This window comes from Phodopus roborovskii, unplaced genomic scaffold (assembly GCF_943737965.1).
Source record: "Phodopus roborovskii unplaced genomic scaffold, PHOROB, whole genome shotgun sequence".
In the NCBI taxonomy this organism is placed as follows: Eukaryota; Metazoa; Chordata; class Mammalia; order Rodentia; family Cricetidae; genus Phodopus; species Phodopus roborovskii.
Window position 1 is genome coordinate 51,283,313 of NW_026126517.1, and position 17,290 is coordinate 51,300,602.

At 36.1% G+C, this 17,290-nt stretch overlaps 1 protein-coding gene across 1 annotated transcript in view; it reads left to right on the forward strand.

The window, feature by feature from the left end:
- The first annotated feature begins 2,153 nt into the window (after positions 1 to 2,153).
- The window catches only part of Bmp5 (bone morphogenetic protein 5), a 115,518-nt gene continuing 100,381 nt past the window's right edge, over positions 2,154 to 17,290 (forward strand). The window contains exon 1 of the mRNA XM_051197967.1: positions 2,154 to 3,362. Coding sequence (XP_051053924.1) covers positions 2,873 to 3,362 — 490 coding nt within the window. The 5' untranslated portion in view covers positions 2,154 to 2,872. The remainder of the gene's footprint in view (positions 3,363 to 17,290) is intronic.

The window sequence follows — 17,290 nt, forward strand, 5'->3', positions numbered from 1 at the left end:
ATGAGCCAGGCCTTTCTCCTAATCTCACTTTTTTCTTGTGTGTGAATGATCCCTTGTATCTGGTCCCTTGTATCACAAAATCTACTTTATCTTTCAAGTTGTTCTCAAATGTTTAGGTACAACTCTATCCAGGGATTAAGATGTGGTAAAATGCATTTACTTTCAATTGAAAAGGAAGGACTCTAACTTTTCATATAGTAGCTAGCACTTCCTGTTTAGTCTTAGAATATTTTTTCTTATTTTTGTCCTCTTATTGATCTTTTGGAAAATGAATGTGGGCTAAGTCTAGTCTGTATTGAAAGGGAGGTAAGGGTAAAGAGGATACTAAAATCTGACCAAGCCTGCTAGCAACTTAATGCCAATACTTGGAAGACTATATGCCTGGGTAAGCAATTAAATTACAATTATCTTGACTGGTATTATAAACTATGGTTCAGGGAAAGTTTTTGAGACGTGTGACATCCAGGCTTATTTTTATTTTTCAAGCGTTTCATAGGGGGACAAAAAAATCCATACATATGTAGTAAGAAGTGTTCTTCTGTTGGTGCAGCTGATTTTACTCCCTAACTCTCTTGTGCTTTTGAGGCATAAAGCAAATCCACAGCTTTGAAAATATATTTTAAGATACAGAGAATCATAGTCTACTTGATCTGTAGTGTATTTTATAAATGCAGAGGAGGAATTGATCTGAATCTGTGTTGATAACCAAACTTTGCTTCTTGGTTTGGACCTAAAGCAAATAATCTTAGGAATTCTAGCAGTTCATATGACTGCTTAGTACAGTGGGAAGTCTGCATGGCTCCTCTACCTTATGATGTCTCTTTTGACAACAATGCCTGTGTTCTAGCATCTGGGCTGCTGCTATGACTGCTGTGGCACCCTGTGACGATGCAGATTTGCCAGTGCATTCACTCGCACGGTCCAGTTTTCCTAGTGGATCTGTACAAGAGAGATGATGTCTTAGTCAGATTCAGAAGCATTCACCAATGAACTGAAGACTGTTAGAAATAGGATCGTCTTATTCACGCAGAGAAAATGTCTTAAAAGAAATTTAACAAGAAACGAGACACCTCTAGGCAAAGAAAAAAAAATTACAATTTCACCACAGCTCTAGAATTCACTCGATAAATTTACCTTGCTATCGGAATGCTGTCCCAGACAATGAATGCTCTGTAAATGCTAAGGTTAAATGCATGCCTGAGAAGAAAATTATAGCAGGCAGAGAAACATTGCCGACTTCCAAATTTTAAAGGCATTAACCATTAAGGATAAACACATACTTTGCTCATTTCCTCAGATTAGGTATGGCATTCTAGAAAGGTGCACACTTTCTCTATTCTACCCGTCAAAGTTCAGGAATTCCACTTTTAATCTGTGTGTCATCACGCAGGGCATTTGATCTTTAACACTATGTGTTTATTTGCACAAGTTAAATCAAAGTACTGAGTACTCTTTGCAATAAATATCTTATTGTAACTATGTCTACATTCAGTTGTAATGAAGTAAAAGTTAAGAATGGTATATGCTAGATATTTCTATTTCAGCTACTGATTTAGTCAGAAATAAATATATATTTCTGCTTAGATCTTTTCACAGACAAGTAAGTAAATAATCCCCATCCTGGAATTATTATAATTATCCTATTTTTTTGATAGAATATATTTTCTAGTGACTCATTGGCTACTTTTTTTTTTTTTTTGCCTTAAAATAGCTGGTTGTCATTAAGAATCAATCAATTTATTTTAATTATATTTTTGTCCTTTCAGTTTTTAAAGAAGTAAATTTTAATGACTTCCAAAAGCTGAAATAATCTAAAGTATGGACCTGAGGCATACCAAGTTAACTTGCTACAACCTGAGACTTGATATAGAAGTGTATTAATGCATTCCACTAAAAAGGCCAAAAACATTTCTGTATGGAAGGGTGGCAAAGTTTTCAATCTGCTACTTGAAAAATGGTTTTTACCCTCCCTGGAACTTGTACACCCCACATATCATTTTTGTATGTTACATGCATGGTTGTAAAATTGTGAAAATGGAGGCTTTCCTGGTAGCAAAAGGGTTAACTTCTTCTTGCTTTACCAGTTTCAAATTACAATGAGAAGCCTCTTCTTTCCCAGCAGGGTTGTGCTTACATTTCTCCTTAGATCTCTCTTGAAGAGGGCTGGTATATTTGTGCCTGCTGGAGGTGGAATTAACTGTAAGAAGGAGGAAAAGATTGAATGGATTTACAGAAAGGATTTCAAGTAAACTCAGGGAAACACATTTACTTGAACAGTATAACCCTGGGTCTTGTTTTACACTAAGACCATACAAGAGATGTTCGAGTTATCACTAGGCTGCCGGACAAATATAATTCCAACAGCAAGGTGCAGATCAGCGTAGATCTGTGGTTCTGACCTCGGGATTTGTCTTGGAAGGAGTTCAAGCACTGAGAAGAAGTCAGAGCCAGTGAAGAGAACTTGGGAGCCACAGTCTATCAGAAGACCAGCTTTTCGTCAGTTCAAATACCAAAGGCCTGATTATCATAAATTCACATAGGAATGCATAGGTTATTTGATCAAGGAATTTTAGCCAGCTTTTGCTACATCAATACTGCAAAAGTTCTTAACAACTGTGGATAATTAGAAATCTGAATTTCAGCTTTCTTAGAAAAAACTACTCTTGACGTATTTTAAAATATTTACAACAGGAGAAGAAAATGGAGTGAGGATGTTGTGTTCAGAAATATCACTGTCATGAAGAATAGGTAAATTTGTTTTTACAACTTTTCAGCTACTGGCACAGTGGACCTCTAAGGAACCTGGATTATTATTATAATTTTTAAGTGGACAAGAAGGATTAAACATATCGACTTTTGCTTTTGTACAAAAATGCATTGGGCTGTGTTTTTCCTTAGGGGTGTTGTGGGCTTCCTCTGGAGCGGCTGGGTTCAAGTGGGCTATGCAAAAGGAGGTTTGGGAGACAATCACGTCCACTCCAGTTTTATTTATAGAAGGCTGCGGAATCATGAAAGACGGGAAATACAGAGGGAAATTCTCTCCATTTTGGGTTTGCCTCACAGACCCAGGCCATTTTCACCTGGAAAACAAGCATCTTCTGCACCCCTCTTTATGCTGGATCTGTACAATGCTATGGCCAGCGAGGAAAATCCCGAAGAGTCGGAATATTTGGTGAGGGTATCCCTGGCAGGAGAGGCCAAAGAGGCAAGAAAGGGATACCCAGCCTCTCCCAATGGGTATGCTCACCGTATGCAGTTGTCTCCAAGGATTCCTCTGACTACCCAGAGCCCTCCTCTTGCCAGCCTACACGATACCAACTTTCTGAATGATGCTGACATGGTCATGAGCTTTGTCAACTTAGGTATGTTGTTCGTTTATTTCTTCATCTGTATAATTATAAAGCAGATTTTTTTTTTCTAATGGTAAAGCAGCTTCTTGGTAGGTGGTCATGTTTATATATTCATTTTATAAAACTCTCCTCAATGACTTGTTTCATTTTTTACAGTGATACAAGGTTTTGCTTTAGGCTACAGAGTCACATATATTTAGCATGGATAGCTAAAATTAAACAGTCACAATTTGGGTAGAATTTGGTCCTTTGAGAGCTTGTTAAAATTTAATTTAAAGATGTGCATAAAAGGCAATATTATAAAAAGGGGAATTTATAAGGATAGCAATGCTTTGGGCAAAAAGGAAAAAAGAAAGAGAGGAATAGAGAAAGGAAGAAAGCAGTATTTATGTATGGGAAAATAAAAGTAACTTTCCAAAGCACTTTTGTTAGTAATTTAAAGAGCATGTGAATACATATTCATATGCTACTTAAAAATTCCCATCTAGAAGAAGAAATTATTGTAAAGATCTTTAAATGAAATTAACCAAGATCAAATGAAACTGTAAAATATTAACAATCAAGGAAGTTCAATGAAAAAACAGAAGTTTCACTCTAATTGAAACATTCCTTAAGAAATGATTAGAATGTAGTCATATGTAGTTGATTTTTGACACAGGCAAGATAAATATAAAACTTGCTTTGATAGTATTTATCTATACCAAATTATCCTTTGAGAGAAAATATTTTAATTGATAATTTCCATAAATATAAACAAGGATACTAAGGAGTAGGTTTTAAAATTATATTTCATTCAGTGCTGGTGCTTCATGGTAATTTTTAAATATTGACAATCGCAAATGACACATCACTGGCTAGTATTCCATTTCATGAGTATATTAAATAATTTACCTACTTAAAATCGTTTTACAAGGGCTGTTTTAACTTAAAATACTTTGGGACATGCTAAAAATGAATTGAATATCTTTAGCTGTTTAAAGGAAAGTAACATTAAATATAATTTAGTTTTAAGACTTAAAATTTAACCAACAAATTTAATAAACTTTTAAGAATCAAGGTCCCTATAAAAGTAGCACCTTTTAAAATTTTAGATTAAAATGCAATCTGGGTTGAATTCAAAATATTTTACTCTCCTTGTATACTATCTCAAAGGAAATACTTCTTGAAAAGTCAGAGAGCAGCAAATCTTGGTGACGGGTGGCCAAGTTTGTAGTGTATGTTTCTTAATATGCTGTGGTCATTTACTCTTGGCAATCTTGGCATGGAGGATAGGGTGCTTACTAAATCGTATGTTTTGTGTCACCAGGGACAAAGCTCCTAGTACTGATATTTAGAAAGTCACCCTCTACTGCATGCCAGGTACTCCACAGGTCTTTCTCATGGTATTTTCTTTTGTACATATAATTAGCAGGTTTCTGTGAGAGCTTGCAACATATAAGGTTTATGTGAGAGCTTGCAAATAAAACTCAATTCAAAATTGGTTTGATTATTTCTTCTTAGTATGAGAGACATAAAAATATTCCTCTTAGAACATTTTACTTTTCAGCTTTTTTATTCAAGAGTTCACAGTAACATCAATAGGACAACTTTTGCAACTAAATGTAAATCACTATATTTAGATGTAGACATCTTACATGGATTTAGACCACGTAAACATCTAAAACAAACACAATAATTTTTACCTTTAAATTATTTTAGCGATTTGTTCACTTTAGAGAAACAAATCTAGACTATTAGACCAACTTTAGTTATTTGTTTAGGTCATCTAAAACATGACAAAAGAGAAATTGAGAATAAGCAATAATAGCTCAGTCATGAATCTATCTTCATGCGTTTGATTAAACTGAATCTTTTGATCATTTGTAATAGCTTTCTACTTTTATTTTAGAAAAAATTAGATTTTTGAACTTGTATGCCATTACCTTTTGTAAATGCAGGTAAAATAAGAAAACAAAGCAAACAGAAAACAATTTATTCAATGATTTCTAGAACCCTGTTTTACCATTAAATAATATTTTGCTTTTAAATTAATGTTATTTTTTTTTTGTGTGTGTTGGTTACAATGTGATGATGGCACAGCTGCTTACAAGCTCATTACTTATATTAACAGTTAAAATTACTTATTTTATTCTAGAGAAATAATATTAAATTTAAACTTCAGAAACCTTATTTAGAGCATGCTTAAATAGGTTATTAGTGGTGTTTTCCTCAATAATAAGCCATATAGTTTTTCTTTATTAATAACCCCCAAACAAATATCACATAAGAAATTATTAGAAAATGGATTTTGATCCTGGGTGAATTTCTTGTACTTGTCTTGAAGTAAAACTGAGCTACAATTACATTATTCTTAAAATGTGCCTACAAATATAACCAAACTTTATAGGCAATCACTACTTAGTATAAAGCTCACTTCTGTATCCTTCCATGCATAAAACAAATCAAAGCATACTTGGAAAGCTAAGCATATACTATCATCATAAACTGAACAAAAAATTCCAGTGCTCTTAATGTAATTCAACAACATATATTACCTGCACTGTGTTTTGCACTGTTAGGGAGCTCAAGATAAATTTATTTCTTTAGTATCAGAAAAAAAAATGTCTGTGTCAAGTCCAAATGAGTTCTGTTAGTAGTAGAAGGGGGCGTGTTCTAAGGAAGCCACCTGGGTATATAAATATGCGGATGGTATCTGTAACATTTCTCATAACAAATTTAGCTTAACCCAGATTCAGACTCATATCCAACACACTACTTATTTTTTAATTTTTTCTGTAAATTAGTATTATTTTCATAAATGAAAAATATTGTACTTTACTAAAATATAAAAATGAAATGTAAGTTGCAAGACTTAGGGTATGTAAGCATTTAAATATAAGCCAAGTTTAGTATTCTACCTTTAAATGATTTTTATTAACTTGTTTACTTTAAAGAAACAAATCTAAATGGCTAGACCAAATTTAGTTTCTGTTACAGTAAGAAATATTTACAGATTAAAGCCCCACCCTCAAAGTGTTGAATACCAGCCAAGCTTTTGTTGAATTGCTACCACTACCACTTAATTTTGTGGGGAACAAAAATATCTTTCTAGTACTTTTTTTACTTCTTATATCTCTTTTTCCTAAATGTTTACTTGGCTTGTGTATGAAGTACTTATACAAACCAACAATTAGATTATATACTTTTAATATGCAAGTACAATTCCTGTCTTGGGACATATGCCTTTGGGATAGTTCTAAAGTTATTTAAAAATATGATAACAATGTTTCATCTAATTATTTAATGATACAAAACTAAACATTTTAGAGCAAATTATAAACAATAGGAAACTTGTGTTATTCATTACCTACATATTTTTTTTCTGAAAACAAAATTTGCCATTTGTGTTTATTGGTAGATTTTTGGGTCATTGATGTGCTGATTTCAAATATTTTTTAGATATATTTTAAGATATATGTTAATGTGCAGGTATAAAGTATATAAATGTAACGCTGAACATTTTTGTGATCTATAATATGTTAGATATGAAAGGAGCAATATGGGGAGCATTAAATTAAGGTTCCCTTATTAAAATCAATAACCTCCCCCATTATTGGAAAATCGTAATGTTTATGTCCTCAATTAACAACTTTGAAAGTGGCTCAAGTGTTCAATGGAGAGGAACTTGTATATAAATAAGCTTTTGTAAAGATGCTTCCTATGGTATGAAGTTTCTTCAACAGCATTATTAACAGGTGTAATATAAATAGATGCATTTCTTTTTAAATATAAGTGGTGGGTAGAGAGAAAAGATGATTTGAAACCACCATAGCACATATCCATGAATTATGTCTGAAATAAGAAATACCGAACAGTCATTTTTAAATTTTTTTTCTCTGTTTGAAGGGAAAGATTATTTCTAAGGATGAAAACCTTTTCTCTCTTCATCAATAATTTTTCTCATTTATAACCAGGACAACTAGATTGTGTTTCTTAAAGCTATTTTATTGCCAAGTGACTCGGGTGGCTCCCGAAGGGAGATAACTATAAACATAGTTTAATTTAAAAAAAGAAATTATGTCTTAGTGGTCACTTACAAAATAGTCAGTTTCAAAAGTCTGATGACAAGTAACTTGGGATTTAGGAAGGAATGGACATGTGGCTAGAAGTTTTGGACGGCCCCAAACACCACCTGTATCTAGCTTCTTACTCTCACTGCCTGTAATTATACACTCTTTCCTTACCTCCTGCCCCAACTCCAACACTTTTAATTCTCCCCCTTTTAGTTTTGCAGTTTCTGGAGCCCCAGGCTTTCTTGGCATGCTGTCTTTACCATTCCCACCCTTCCTGGGAATTGCCTTTGGTCTTACTTTCTTTATAACGAAAGGCTTAGATTAGTTGAAAATCAATTAGTTCCAGTTTGAGAATCTAGGTAGAGCCTCCTGTTTTCTCAGTAGATGAGAAGGAGAAGGTATTGATGTGCAAGTTGCAGCCTCCACCCACAGGGAGGAGAGCACCCCAGGGCACTAGAATTCACTGACTTTTGCTATCCCTTGCAATGATTTCTCTGATGGCCCCTTCTGCCCACTTCCTTTTGTCTACTCTATGCCAGGCCTCCTTTGGCTAAACTTCATTGATACTTTGATCTCCCTATTCTTCAAGGTGATTAAAATTTAAAAGGAAAAAAAAAAAAACAAAAACCAAAAAACAAAACAAACAAACATAAAAAACCAACTTAAACCAAGGTAAATGGTTGAAAAGACTACAGCCCTGAACAAAACTAATTCAGCATTCAATTCTCATCCAATTTTTCTTTATATTATCTTCATTTAAGACCAATACCACTAATATTAAGACATTATTTCCTTTATTAAATTCCCAAGAGGTGATAATGGGCTAGATTAAAACAATGTAGATAAGGCTGATAAAGAAATAATATACTTTTTAAAAGTACTTAAAAACAAAACAAAACAAAAAAGACTATAAATGAACTGATCTAAGTGGTGTAGGTGGAGAATGTGCTGGCAAGTCCCCTGTCTACCTCATGCTGGCAAAGAAGCTAATTTAGCATCCCCATATAAGCTCTAGCAAAAATCTCTTTCACCCTTCTGCATTGAAATACTGACTTGGGAAAAAGAAAGGCATATGTCTCAGTATATGTGCACAAGGAACACACAGACCAGCTTCTATGTGCAGTCGTACATAATGTAGTAGTTTGCCTCCCCCCACCCCCCCACACACAAAAAATCAAAACAACAACAACAAAAACCAAAACCTCACAGGTCAAAGGGAGAGGCTTCCCTAATGCACAGACAGGGTCTGAGATCACAGGAGCCACTCACAGGACTGGAGGGAAACAATGAATCCCTTGTTCTAAGTAGTATTTATGAGGTCCTCTTTGCACCTTCTGTTCATATTTTACGAGCCAAGCTTCAAGGTTTCCCCCCTTTGCTCATCTCTTAAAATAATAGGCGTGGCTAAGATATCCTTTAAAACCCGACAACCTTGTCAAGTGGCTCATTCTTTTGGAGGTGAAATGGGTTTGTTTCCATGTTGTGAGATTGGGATGTTTAAGGTTCAGCTCTCAAAGTTTGAAAGTAAGTTAAAAATAATGATGGGAAAATTTATCTACCGCCTACCTCCCCCAGAAATATTTCAAATAATCCACATAACCAGGTAGTCATCTTTGTAATTTGTATGAGAGTTGTTCAAACAGTGGTGGGTATATAGATTATTATTAAAGAAATAGGAAAAAAATCTATTAATGTAAGCAGTGTTTAAAATGTGGGGAGAAGATATTTGTAGATCAATAAAAGTAATTTCTAGTACTTTCAGAAGAAAAGACGCTAACAATGACATTATGTTCAAAGAGACTGCATTGTTCTCTGCTCAACAGGCAAAGAGCCAAAAGAATATTACATGACAAAGCCATGTATGGGTTTAAAATAGGTGTCATAGCAGTTAAAGTAAGACCTTCCAAGTCTATAACTTCTAAGATAGTGATATCTTCATAATATGTCCTTTTCATCTTCCTTTTTATAAGCAGTGGGATAGTAAAGATACCCTTAATGCAAGACATAATTCCATGTTTTAGAAATGAATGTAATAAAGTATATCTTAGAGATTGTGTTTCTTCAATTAATTACTAGAAATGGGTGTTGAAAACTTGTTAATATTGGAAGTTGGCACCAAGCCTGACAAGCTGAGTTCCATCTCTGAAATCCATGTGGTAGAGAGAAGTGACTCTCTCAAATTGTCCTCTAAATTCCACATGCTGTGGCACATATGCTCAAGCCACACACACACACACACAAACCTCACACACATGCACATATATTCATTTGGTGTGTGCGCGCATGTGTTTACCTTAAGAAAGTCACATTCAAGTGTTGTAAAATCATATTTGGATTTTATTTGGCACTATTGGATGCGTCAGAACAAGGAAATCATTGATTTTTGTAACTTTCATGAAACCCCTCACTCATGTTATTTTAAGATCTCAGGTTCTGTCATCTGCTATCTCTTTCACATTTATGTCTCTGTCCTCAGCCTTTCTGTGTAGGAAACACAGTCATTCCAGAACATCAGTCAGTGGGAGGTTACTGCTTTTCAGGTTCATTTGTAAATTAGGTTGAAGTGTTGTTTTTTCTATGACTCCATCGCTGAGGTACAAGACATCAAGGAAGCTAGACTGCCCCATCTGGAATCAAGTGTTCAAACTGGCAAGCAGTGTAGCCTTGAGCAAGTAGGTTGAGTTTTTTGTGGCTCTGTCCCCGTCACTAGGTGTCAAAGGATGAAATGAACTACTGTGTACACAGCTTCAAGGACAGTCTTTAAAAGAAATTAGCAGTGGTTCTCAGCCTTCCTGGTGCTGTGACCCTTTGATATAGTTCCTCTTATTGTGGTGACCTCCAACCATAAAATTATTTTATTGCTTCTTCATAGTTGTACGTTTCCTACTGTTATGAATCATAATATCTGATAAGCAGGATAACTGACCCCTGTGAAACAATCACTCCAAAGGGATCATGACCCACAGGTTGAGAACCACTCTAATTAAGACATGGAAGAGCAGTAGTGATGGTTATTAGGTCTGCATTTGTGTTAGGCATCTATGTCATATTTATAGGTGTGACTACAAATCTGTTGTGACTCCCAGTGTGAGATAAAACTGTGAGTCCTTGTCTAAAAATGGCTAGTAATTCAAAGATGGTATCAGAGGAATGTGAGGTCGAAGACAATGCCCTGCTAGGCCTGGGGCCCTGCTTGTCTACACCCACAACACTCTGCTGCACATGGCATTTACTTACCAGTGCAAGCAGTAAGAGCCACACCCTATTTATCCCTGTATCACCCCAGTGTTTGTTCAGAGTCCCAGAAGGAAAGAGGAAACACTTGTAAGCTGAATCATTTGAGGAAAATTTGATTAATATTTATATTGTTGTAGACGGATCTTCTCAAAAAAAAAAAAAAAAAAAAAAAAGAAATGTAGGTGATAGTTCAGTAGCTGAGACCAGCTCTGGGGCTTCTCATTACTCTTAGGCACACGATAAAAATTGTTACTGGAAGATTTGCAGGACAGATATATGGGAGAGGTACCTTGAGAAGCATTGTTGCCTTGGAAACAAAGATGCCATGCAGCCAACCCCCAGATGTTCAGCGGGGAAGGAAAGCAAGCAATAAATTCCTGGATTGTATTCGTAGCCATGGTTCCCATTCATGCTCCTTACTGACAGCCACAGAATCCATTGGCAAACCCCCAAATCTTCATGATGCAGAGGGCAGAGCAGCAGCATGTAGGAAGGAGCCGGTCTGGAGGTCCACACTAGAACTATTGCACACAAGCGAATAAACATATAATTGAATGAGTAAACAAATAACTGGATGCTAGGTCCATTGAGTTCTAGAACTACTTTGCTTTCAATGTAAGATACATACATGCTGAAAATTTTTTTTTATTGACTTAAGAATTTTAAATGGGGTATCATATTTTCTCTTGAGAGAATTTTTTTTCAGGAGTTGAGAATGAACTGATGAAAGCAACCATCCCATTCTAGATGGGGGTGGGAGGTGGGAGTCTCTCTCTCTACACACACCCCCCCCACACCGATTTCAACATTAAAGCTACTATAGAACAAATGGAGTTTTTTAAAAAAAGATAAACATGAAGATTCCCAGAAAGTGAAATAGCAATTTTAGGGAGATGCTGTCCTACACAGGCAGCAGATCCAGTTCAGAGCAGGGAGGGCGAGTGTAGAGAGCATCACATTTTCCTTTTAAAGGTTTACCTTAAGCTGCTGTTTTAAAATGACTCATGTCTGTGAGCTAGTGTTTGAATCCTGGTGCAATCGTATCATATTCTCCCATGTAGCATTCACATTCCACAATTAATGTTGCAAGAAAACATAATGTTATGGTAAGGTAAATTGGGATTATTGTCTTTCTTGCTTGCTACCTCCATTCTCCCCAGGTAGAATTCTTTTTGCGTCACAGAAGCAGAATTGAGTAGAATAGCAGGCATTTCAGCTATGCCTGTCTCATAAATAATGAACCCCTGAGCCTTGAGGCCAGAACCACCTTCCTCTCCTTGAATCACCAACTAGAATGCTCATTCCCAGGATAGTTCTCCCTCAAATTTATTAAATATTATTATATTTCTTAAATTTTTATATTTTCATTCTTACAAAAAGACATATTTACAAGGAAACCACTAGAGAGTCACATCCTTCAAAACTGGAGCGTCAGACACTTCTTAGCTGTCATAGGGACTCTTGCAGGAGCAACCAATACTTTTAAGCACCGAGCCACCTACCCAGCCCCAAATTTTGTATTTTTCTTTCATTAGTAAATGTCCAATGAAAGACAGTTCAACTTGAACTTTATGCAAATGATTATGTAAATAAACTGCCAGCAAGTGGGGCTACAGGGAAAACGGCTGCCCATCAAGCGAACCAGTTAATACTCCTTAGATATCCTCTTCAAGGGGAGGAGGAGAGGTTTTTCATCTCCCCCTTGGCTGCCAATAGTGTGAGGGCTTTGTGGAGATTGTTAGTATACCAGCTTTGACCTTGAAAGCTGCACATCCTTGATCAAACCATTTCACTTTATTATAACTGTTTTAAATCCTTTCAAGTAGAGATCGTAGGAGAAAATCGTAATTTGGACTTAATCAAGTACTGTCACAGGCCTGCGAACCTGCATGTGGGTACACAGTCAATGAATATCCTCTACTGTTACTACTATTAGAATAGACTCTGCGGAATCTAAGGCTAGCAGAGATCCATAGTCTACCAGGCTCTGGCAAGTAAATGCACCAGGAAGAAATCGCAAAGAATCATGTAACTTTTTCTCTATCCAGAGAAAACAAAAAAAGTGTCAAGTTTTATTGACGGCCTTCATATTAAACTGCTTTGGTTTGATGGGACATGTGACAACCGGCTCATGTGCTTGAGTGCTTGCTCCCCAGCCCATACTGCTGTTTGGAGGGTGTGTGTGGCTAGTTTGGAAATGAGGTTTGATTGAAGGAAGGTCTTGTTGAGGGTGAACTCTGAGGGTTATTCCAATCCCTCTCCCCTCAAAGCCTCTCTGCTTCCACAAAGGAAGCCGCCAGCCACTGCAATCAGGATGCTCTCAAGCCATCCTTAACCATGGCGGAACAACTGTGTCTTCTCAAACCATGGGTCAAAACAAGCCTTCCTTCCATACACTGTATTTGTCATAGAAACTCGTAGGACTCCTGTGCTCCAGCTTTCAGGAGACCTACTCTGTGTGGCACTCCCCCGGGAGACCCCACAGTGATGGGTTCTGTGACATGCACATGACCTCAGTCACGCTTCTGGAACCATTGTCTGGTTTTAGTTTAGCTGAGAGATTGTGTAGAAGGGGAAAGAGAATTCAGGCTGAAGTTATACAACTGAAAGATGCCTGTTTGAAAGGAAATGGCCCTATGAAGACAAGAAAAAAAAAAAAAAAAGGCAGTTTTTAATGTATTTTTCATAAGTCAATTTGTTTTTTGATCTTGAGTTTTTTTTAAATGGCATGCTCATGATGAAATTTTAGGTGAATAAACTCCCGAATTTCAAGATGGAAAACCACTGTGCTCAAATAGTCATGAAATCCTGGACTTTATTTGGTGTTGTCTGTAATTCAGATTAAGTTTGAGTTTATGCTTTCTCATTTAGAGGATTCTCATTGCCATTTTATCCTTATTGAGAATTTGTTCTGTTTAGAATTTAGCCTCACATTTCATGACTTTGTTAGATTATTTGTTTGGACTAATTTCTTCCCCAGATAATAGCTAAGTCTTCGTTAGTCTGTTTAAGTTACAATAACTGCTAACATATTTAAAACAGGTTGAAAACTTATAAGTTTCTCCTCAAATTACCCAAAAGGCTATTATCCACAAAGTGTATACAACTTAGATCATAATATTTTATGTTGACTCAATATTTTATAGTACATTGAGTGGAAAATATAGATTTGATAAAAATCCTTAAAATAACTAAAAATAGCCATCCCTAGCTATTAATACATTTCTTAAAATAGAGACTAAGACTCCATATTCAACTTAACATCAAAATTCTGTCTCTTCCACATTCAGTGTTTAAATAAACCCAACACTGACTAAAACTAAGCATACTAGCAAACCTTTAAAAAAATGTATTGTTATCTAAATAACTAGCTGGTTTAAGCTCCTGTGAGTTAAGAAAATATTTTTCAAGCCTCAGCCCTTTTTACATAAGTGTGTTATCTTGAACAAAACCTAAGGACACCTTTCAGTACAAAGGACTAGAGGCAGTGTGTGTGGGGGGGAACCATGGTGCATCAGGGTTTAGGGAGACATCTTAGCAGGTTTACATTTTACAGTGGATCCCAACCGTACATTCCAGATTGATATGGTTCAAATGCTCACAAGTCATTTGTGTTGTCCTCAGGAAACAAGGGCAAAAGAACACTAAATTTTTGAAAATTTAGTTGTTTGATCCTTCTATGTCCTGGCCTTTGGCTCTACCTTTCTTACTTAGTTGTGTTTGATTAAGCTTTTTACCTGCTTTCTATTGTTAACTGAATTATGTTCAGTATTTGTTTTGTACTTCAGACGATGACCAAGATATGGTTTCAGTTTATAATAAGTCAGGGGAAATACATTTCACAATGTGTAAAGCCAAAAAAAAAAAAAAAAATCCAAGAGTTGGCATAAGGACATATCTTCCCTGTTCTTTGAATGTGCTCGTGCAATTGGACATTGGACCATAATTACTAGTTAATAGTTAAGAAAAACTGATCAGTATTCTATGGCTGTCTTACTTTTTACCAACAGTTGACTAATATGGTGGAGCCAGATAGCAGCAAATTGTAGATTTAAAAGGGTTTTTTTTTTCCTGTTTCACTTATTTGTGTGTGTGTGTGTGCGTGTGTGTGTGTGTGTGTGTGTGTGTGTGTGGTGTGTGTAGGTGTATACTCTTTCCTCAAGTGGGAAACCTCGAACTTGGGAACCAAACTCAGGTGATCATGTTCAGTGGTAAGGACCTTTATTTACTCAGCCATTTCCTGCCTCAAATTGTAGGGCATCACCACAGTCGTTGGTGCTGACATACTAATTCACATCGAAGTGAAATAGCAGAAGTAGAATTTAATGATTTTTACTGGTTTCTATTATATCAGATACATATCCATTGTCTTAAATATATAGCGTATATAGCAAGCGTTCCTTACTGTGTGATAGGTGTAACTGATGGGGAGAGTCTGAGATGTTACAGCACTTGTTGCAAATCCTATGTCTTATAATAGGACTCAGTACAATGAAATCTCAGACTGTTTACTACTGTGTTTCCCTGCCTTTACTAATGTTAGTGGGACAGCTATGTAGGGCTATTGCTTTAACTCTGTAAAGCTCCACGTGTCTTCCAACACTACCATTAATTGGATATGGAATGTTTTCAATGCACCAGTAAAGGACATAAAATATTAAAATACAACATAAAATGTTTTAGGAAAAAAAGTCTTTAATAATGAACTTACCAGTCTTGAAGTCCAACTCTTGAAGACTTGTGATTCAAAATGTTGTAGCCATTTGAAGGAAGCAGCCAGTCATGAGATTGAAGAAAGGAAGTACTCAGTTGCTGGACTGAGGGTACCGGTCTTCTTGTAATGCTATATAACTTGCCAGCTACAAGGGGTGAAACTATGATTGGTCTGTGTTGTTGATTCTGACATTTAAGAGACAAACCTGGCATGAACAAGGAGTAATGTTTGGCAAAACAGGAAGCAGCTTTATATCAGAATAATAAAAAGTAAATTGGTCTTGAAGGACTAGCTGGAGATTGGGAGGAAGGGATAAATTAGTTAGGGTCCCTCTTGGTTGGCTGCCACAGAAGGTCACACGGGAAGAGTTGATCTCTAGCTAAAGATCCCTGTCGTGTTTCAGCTTCTCTGATCCAGCCTGGTTGGTGAATCGCAGGAGAAACCTGCTAGAGTGGAAGGAGAGGCTGTCTATAAATTAGGAAATTCCTGCTTCAGATAGATCCAGACAGGCTTGGTCTCACCCACTAGTTATGGCTGAAATCGCCTCTGTGTCCTAGGCAACACTGACAACTGTACACTCGGTATATATCTCTTGATTTGTAGTAGAGAGTGAATGTCATGCAAAATGGGTTGTTAACATAGCTAGCTTATTACCCCAGTATTGTGCAAATGCCAAGGATGTTGTTTTTCTGTCCCTCACACGTTTTATTAACTAAAGGCTGAGATTCAGGGTAATCCATTTTTTTTTTCTAAAGAAAATATTTCTGGAATAAAAGTATTTTCCAAAACTGTACTGAAATACATAAAGCAAATTTATCCAATTGCCCTTAACTCTCATTAGCAAGCAGGGAGAATAAAAAAAAGGAAGATGTGTTTGTTAATTTACCAACATTTTAGAAACTTTAATCTCTGCTTTTGAAAGAATGCCAGGAGGATCTTGAAGGAGAATCTACGGCCACTTTACTAAATCATCCAAATCTTACCTACATCCTAAACATCCTAAGGATACTTAGACTCACTGATAAGTGTAGTTATCATTGTTCACCAAGGAAACACCTCTTTGCTTTTAAAATTCATTTTTAAATAACTAAAATATAAGAGAAAACAAAAACTAATATCAGAATAGATAAAAAATAAACAGAAGGAAAAGAGTGGAAGAGAAGGTACAAGAAACAGACCTACTCATTCAAACATTCAGGAATTCCAAAAAAACAGCAAATTGGAAGCCAAAATGTATACACAAAGGACCTGTTAGGGTAAAGAGATACAAAAGATAATAAGACAAAAATTAAAAGGTAAGACCAGGAACCTTCATAGATGCTGTTGAGTTGCTTTCTGCTGGCCATCTATTGCTGGACATGCAGCACACCCTTAAGAGTCATTTGTTTTCTCATTGAGGCTCCCTTGGAGGAAACTAAATTTTCTCTGTAAGTAGTTATTAATTATTAGAGGTAGCTTCTGGGTAGGCATGTGGGTATGTATCTACTTCTCCTTTCAGCTCTAGGACCACAGCTGGTGGAGACCCATGTAGGCCCTGTGTATTATGCCTTAGTCTCTGTGAGTTCTTATGTGCATGGATCATGCATTTTCCTGATGACTCAGGGTGTTCAACATTTCTTTGTTTCTCAGCCATTTTAGTTTCTTCTTTTGAGAAGAAGTCTCATTTATATCTGTATTCCATTATTTAATTGGTTTGTTTTCTTGATATTTAGTTTCTTGAGTTCTTTATATATTTTGAACATTAGCCCTCTATTGGATGTGCAGTTGGTAAAATCTTTTCCCATTCTGTAGACTGCTACTTCATCTGAATAACTGTGCCATTTGCTGTATTTTCATGAGGTCCCATTTATTAATTGTTGATCTTAGTGTCTGTGCTAACAGTGTTCTGCTCAGAAGGTCTTCTCTCCTGTGCCAACGAATTCAAGGTTATTCCCCAC